The sequence below is a fragment of the Belonocnema kinseyi genome, chromosome 7 (assembly GCF_010883055.1).
Source record: "Belonocnema kinseyi isolate 2016_QV_RU_SX_M_011 chromosome 7, B_treatae_v1, whole genome shotgun sequence".
NCBI lineage: Eukaryota > Metazoa > Arthropoda > Insecta > Hymenoptera > Cynipidae > Belonocnema > Belonocnema kinseyi.
In genome coordinates this window covers 47,058,870-47,065,767 of record NC_046663.1, presented here as the reverse complement: position 1 = coordinate 47,065,767, position 6,898 = coordinate 47,058,870, and the positions used below count along the sequence as shown (strand labels likewise).

Sequence of the window (6,898 nt, the reverse complement as noted above, 5' to 3'; positions counted from 1 at the left end):
TTTTTTTTATTTGAAAATTCGAATATTTATTTGAAAATTCATCTTTGTAGGTTAAAAATTCGGCTATTTAGTAAAAATTCAACTTTTTTGTTAAAAATTTAATTATTTGATGAAAATTCCACTGTTTTATTAAAGCCTGATTTTTTTCATCGCAAATTAAAATGTTTGTAAAAAAATTAACTGCCTTCTTAAAAATTCGTCTTTTTGGCTCAAAATTTTAATTATTTGGTTATAAATTCAACTGTTGGATTAAAAAATTTTTTTTAAATGCAATTTATTTCGACTTAGGATCTTAATAATTTCAAAAGTTTTTGTATATTGATTTTTTGTATATAGATTAATTTGATTTTATATAAATTATTCCCTGGTTATTCATCTGTTTTTGGGAAAAATCACCCTTCTCCCCCTGTTTTGAGATCATTTTGGGCTGCGATGTCTGAACATGCTAGAACATTAAAATTCGGGTCTTTAAATATTAATGTTCAGGGAAAATGAAAGATAGGCTCGGGAAAAATCAGGGAATTTCGAAAATTAATTATTTATTTTATCTTTTATTATTTCAGATTTATATGTACATCGAGGAGGAATAATTTCTTTAATTAATTTTTGTCTGTATCTGTTAAATAATGATATTGATAACCCTCAATATTTCAATTGCCTACTCTGCAATTAAATCTGCAACTGTTGCATATCAACAATATAGTTATCTTTAATGCTGTGATTATAAAATTATTTATGAATATGCAGTGTAGTTTCCATGTAAGTGTCAAGACAAAAATTAAGAAGAGTAAAAAACGTTCGAAAAATTTGAATTATTTAAAAAAGAAAAATATTTTTTAATCCTTTATTATTTTTGAAAGCATCAAGAAATTCACCAAATTTAAGAATTCAAAAAATAAAAGAATTTCAGGAACTTAGAATATCCAAAGAATTGAAGAAATTTAGTTTATTCAAGTATTTCCATTAATTAAGAAAAATCAAAGATTTTAGAGAATTTAAAGAATTAAGAGATTTTCGGAAATTTAGAGACTTCGAAAAATTCAAGGAATTCGGAATATTCCAGAAGTTCAGAGTATTTAGGGAGTACAAAAAATTAAAGGAATTTAAGGAATTCAGAATATTCAAGACATTCAGAGAACTACAAATATTCAAGTAATTCATGAATTTGGGATATTCAGGGAATTTAAAGATATCAGAAAAATCAAGATTTTCAAGGATTTTAGTGAATTCAGAGAATTTAGGGAGTTAAGGCAATTCAGAGAATGTAGGAAATTCAAGGGTTTCAGAGAATTTCAGAAAATTCAAAACATTAAAGGAATTCAAGGAATTCATGAAATTGAAGGAATTGCAGGAGCTTAGAGAATTCAGGAAATTTACAACATTTAAGGAGTCAGAAAATTAAAAGAATTTCAGGAATTTAGAATACTCAAAGAATTCAAGAAATTTATATTATTCAAGGATATCAAGAAATTCAGAAAAATACAGGATTTCAGAGAATTCAAGAAATTAAGAGATTTTCAGAAATTTAGAGAATTCAAGGAATTTGGAGTATTGAAAAATTCCGAATATTTTGGAAATTCAAGAAATTTAAGGAATTCAGAATATTTAAGAAATTCAGGAAACTGAAAATATTATAACAATTTCTTGAATTTAGCATATTCAGGAAAATTAAGGAAGTCAGAATAATTAAGAAATTCAAGGATTTAACGAATTCATAGAGTTTAGGGAGTTGAGGGCATTCAGAGAATTCACGGAATTTATAATATTCGAGAAATCTTGAGATTAAGGGAATTCAAAGAATTCATGAGATTGAAGAAATTTCAAGAGTTTAGAGAATTCAGGAAATACTCAAAATTTTTAAATTTATAAAATTAAAGGAATTTCAAAAATTCTGATCTCGTGCTTGAAATTCAAAATCTTCAACTCCTAATATATTTGATTAATTTAGTTATTTTTACTGAAAATAATATCACAATTCAGAAAGGTTGTAGGCTTTTTCTTTATTCCAATTATTTCAATTCGTAACAAAATGAAGAACTTATTAATTGCAAACAACAAATTAAAAAATTCAAGTGCGACGTTAAATTTATTTTAAATATATTACTTTCCAATAAATAATTTCATTTTGTTTTACGATTTCTAAGATTTATAATTGATTCCAATTTCATATATCATCAATTGAGTATCATTTCATTTTACACTTGCGTGTTTTTAAACTTTAAATGTTATGCGTCCAATTTGAAGCCATAATATTTGTATTTGAAAATATTTAGAAATTTATAAGTTATTATAAATTTATAAGTTATTTAAAATTTTGTTGGTGAAATGAATTTTGAGTTATCAATATTTTTAATTTTTAAATTATTATTGAATTTTGAAATAAAACAATTAAAAAAACATCACTACGAACAACAACTTCATACGATCACTTGCCGATTATTATTATCAACTATTGTTTCAGTTCCTCCCAGTGTTGGTTTGAATTTCCCGCCTTGCATATAAAATCAATGCGAGTCAGCAGCACTGGCCAGTCACAGTGATGTCAGCCGTGTGTCTGTTCTCAGTTGCTGTCAGTCCAACTTTTTTGATGTTATTCGTTTCATTAAGGTTGTTGTCGTTGTCGTTGCTCAATTCCTAAAAAAATATCCTTTCTCTCGACCTCGAGGACGCTGCGTATTTTAACCATTCTACGAAAATCATGTAAATAGCAACACCAAAATGCCGGGACAGGAAGACATGGATCTTTGTACGGACAAAGTCCTCTCAAAGGGCAGAATTCTTCAGGAATTGACAAAAGCCATCAAGCTGGTAATAAATTCTCTTTACTGCATGATTATGGATGGGATGGTGCTTACATTGTGTACACGTTTAATCAACGACTTTTTTTCTATTCTTTCGAAGAACCACGAAAATCTCTAACACAATATGTAGATGGTAGATTCGTGCAACTTATATATTATTGCAAAATCGCTAAAATATTTTCACGATCATTTTCAGGGTTATTAGAATTTTGACCTCTGGTTTTATAAAAGTTACTTATTTTTTTTATCTTGCAAGAAATTCTATGAAAATTGTGACAACAGTGAGACATATTGTTATTTACTTTCATTCTGATTCTGCAGGCTCAAAATCTTTCTTTCATTTTCATTAGCGTATATTCTTTCGTCAAATTATTCTTTTTTGTTATGCAATAATTCCTCTTAGTGTTTTTCATTTATTTTTTCACTGTATCTTTAAAGCCAGGTTGACTTGCTTAATTTTAATTTTTCTTTCAACTAGGAAATAGACACTTCTTATTGCCTCAGGCAACAAGAACCAAAAATACGAATAGAAGCAAATATAAATATATATAAAAAAACAATAAAACAACATAACAAATTGTTTGCGTTTCTGAATCTTCTTTTAAACCTAATATTTTTCATTTAAAAACACCAAATTTTAATGAAAAATGATATAATATGTAACCTAAAGTTGTTGAAAAAATGTAAATACTTTTTTTAATCAAATTTTTTGTTATTAAAAATACTAATAAATATTATTGTGCAAATATTATAAATATTCTTTTAAATACAACGATTTTTTTTGTTGACAATAGAAATTTTAGACGAAAACCGCTAACATAACGAAAAATTGTGTAAGATTGTAAATCTTCTTTTAAACCTAATGTTTTTCTTTTAAAATTACCGTTTTTTATGAAAAGTGTTAACGTATGTAAACTATACTTGTTGACAAAATGTAAATATTTTTTGAAATCCAGTTTTTTGTTATTAAAAATACTAATAAATATTGTTCAAATATTGTGAATATTTCTTGAAATATAATTATTTTTAATTAACAACAGTAATTTGAGATCAAAAAGGCTAACAACAAATGATTCAGTATTGTAAATCGACTTTTAAACTCATTTTTGTTTTCTTCAAAATCACCAATTTTCGAGGAAAAATATTAACATATGTAAGCTAAAGTTGTAGAAAGATTATAAATATTCTTTGAAATCCATATTTTTGTTATTAAAAATATTAATAAATATTATTATTCAAATATTGTAAATATTCTTTTAAATACAATGATTTTTTGCTAATATTAGTGATTTTTGACGAAAAATGCAAACAAAAGAAAATTTATTAAGGATTTTATATCTTATTTTAAAGCTAATATTTTTTGTTTGAAATCATCAAATTTCGATGAAAAATGTTAACAGAACTTAAAGTTGTTAAAAAATATGTAAATATTTGTTACAATCTTTTTTTTTTAATTCAAAATTAGATAAAATATTATTTTTCAAATATTGTAAATATTCTTTCAAATGCAATGATTTATTATTAACAGCAGCAATTTTATACCAAAATAATCAACATAAGATGACAAAAAATTGTTAGGATTTCAATCTGCGTTTAAACCTTTTTTTTTAAATATTACCAATTTTTAATGAAAAATGTTAACATAGCATAAAGTTGTGGAAAAAACGTAAATATTTGTTTCAGTCTAATTGTTTGTTATTAGAAATATTATTAGATATTATTGTTCAAATATTGTAAATATTCTTTTGAATATAATGATTTATTATTAATAATAGCAATTTTAGACAAAAAATTTTTAAGGATTGTTAATATTTTTAATTCAAAGTTTCTTGTTTAAAATCAATTTTTTTTAATGAAAAATGTTAAATTGTGTAACCTAAAGGTTTTCAAAAATTGAATGCCTTTTTTTTCAATCCAAATTTTTATTGTTCAAAATACTATTTAATATTTTTAAATATATTAATTTGATTTATAACACTGACCAAAAAAGATATCTGATTATTTAATGTAATTGCTATTCGTATGTTTTAAAATGTTATTTGCATATTTGTGGCTTTCCTTCCGCTTAGGTAAAAGTTGTAGTCTTCATTCAATTTTAATGTTTAAAAGCTCATTCTAATCTTTAAAAATTTTTTTACGATTTTGCGCCTAACGTTTTTATTAAATACTATTTATAAAATTGTTTAATTAAAAAAATGATTAACTACAAATAATTGTGCGGATTATTTTTAAATAAAATAATTTAAATAAAAACTTCACGTATGTAATTGTAAAGAATCTTTAAAGGAACAGAATGAGCTTTTGTAAATTAAAATTAAATGGAAGTAACGTCAAATATCTTTGCATTAATTACGCTTAGTTTTTTTTTCTAAAAATTCGTTGCAATAATCAATGAACTTTTCTCAAATTTATAAATCAATTTAAAAATTAAGTAGTTTTGAATTTTATCATGTACCGCGAACATGTTGAAAAGTGATTATTTGTAAATTTAATTTTAAAACAATTTAATTCAAGATATAAACTAACTTCAATAAATGAAAAATCATTCAAGTTTTGAATAATGTTGCTAAGTTTTCGAGACAATATTGTTACACCACTTTTTTTAGTATGAATCTTCTTACATTTTTTATTCAATAGTATTATTGACAATGTGTCTATAAACACTATAAAATTGTCTATCCTTTCTTTATATCATTCTGAACTTTTTTCATCTTTCTCTTTATGCTGTCACCTAGAATTTGATTTGTGTGCTTAACTCCATTCTAGAATTTCAATTGTTTAACATAGTTTATAGATTAATTCCCACATAATGTATTTAATATGATTTCTTTACTATTAAACAAATTAATTTTCACACTAATGCATTGGCATTGTACTAATTTAAAGATCTATGCTGAAATATCTAGCCAAAGAGAATAATTTCCAGCGATACGAAATAACTAATTACTTTTTGTGTGAACGATAGTGGTATCGTTACTTTTTTAGTTACTTTCGAAATATAGTTCATCCCCTATGAACAAATATCAGTATAAAAGTAAATAATGTTACAATATTGAAAAAATTGGTGCGAAAAATTTAAAAAATTACAAACAATTGATTTATTTAACAAAGGATTTCAAATTATTTCAAGGAATTTCACAGATTTTGAGGAATTTTAAATGATTCTGAAAGATGTAAAAGATTGCAAGTAAATGTACAGATTTCAAGAATTTCAAGATTTTAAGAATTTTGAAAAAATGTCAAGACATTAAAAAATTTTCAAGGGGTATCGAAAACATTTCCAGGATTCTCAAAGATTTCTAGAGATTTAAACTGTGTTTTTTAGAGAAGTTTAACGAATAATTCAAATTTAATTTATATTCGAAGGATTTAAAATAATTTCTACCTATTGTAATGGATTTTTACCATTTCCAAATTTTCTAGATAACTAATTTATAGAGAATAAAACTCCCAGGGATTCATAGCGATTTCTTAGATTTCAAGGGATTTTAATGTTTTCTCAAGGAAACACACAAAATCGAAAGGAATTTAATCAAATCTCAAAGTATTTTAAAGATTTTTAGGCATTGCAAAAGTTTTTTAGAGACATTTAATTAATTAGTTTAATTTAAATAATATTCAAGGGATTTCAAATAATTTCTTCTTATTTTAATGGGTTTTTCACGATTTCAACACATCTCAAGGAATTCGAATGAATTTTACAAGATATCAAAGATTTTAGGGGATTTTACCAATTTCAAGGGAATTTAATAGAATTCTATTGAACTTTAAGGAATAAATTCAAATTATTTTATTTTTAAAATATTTTAACTGATTTCTAGAGGAATTTAAGAAATAATTAAATTTTTATTTTAAGGAATTTCTGCTGATTTCTAGATAACAAACTCTAAAGAATTAAATGTTAAGGGGTTTCTCAGGAATGCAAATATCTAGAGGGTTTTAAGATATTTTAAGGAATTTTACAAGCTACAAAGGATTTTAATGAATCTTCAAGTATTTCAAGCAATTTCAAAGCTTTTTAGGGATTTGGACGGTGTTTTTTTTAGAGAACTTTAATGAATAAATTATATTAAATAAATTAAATAAATATAATAAAA

General features: G+C 24.1%; 1 protein-coding gene across 2 annotated transcripts in view; it reads left to right on the top strand.

The window, feature by feature from the left end:
- Positions 1 to 2,509: 2,509 nt before the first annotated feature.
- Positions 2,510 to 6,898, top strand: part of LOC117177479 (pleckstrin homology domain-containing family M member 2) — a 45,751-nt gene continuing 41,362 nt past the window's right edge. Inside the window, exon 1 of one of the 2 annotated variants that reach the window (XM_033368202.1) lies at positions 2,510 to 2,808. In XM_033368202.1, coding sequence (XP_033224093.1) covers positions 2,719 to 2,808 — 90 coding nt within the window. In that variant the 5' untranslated portion in view covers positions 2,510 to 2,718. The remainder of the gene's footprint in view (positions 2,809 to 6,898) is intronic. The other variant, XM_033368203.1, reaches the window with a different exon arrangement.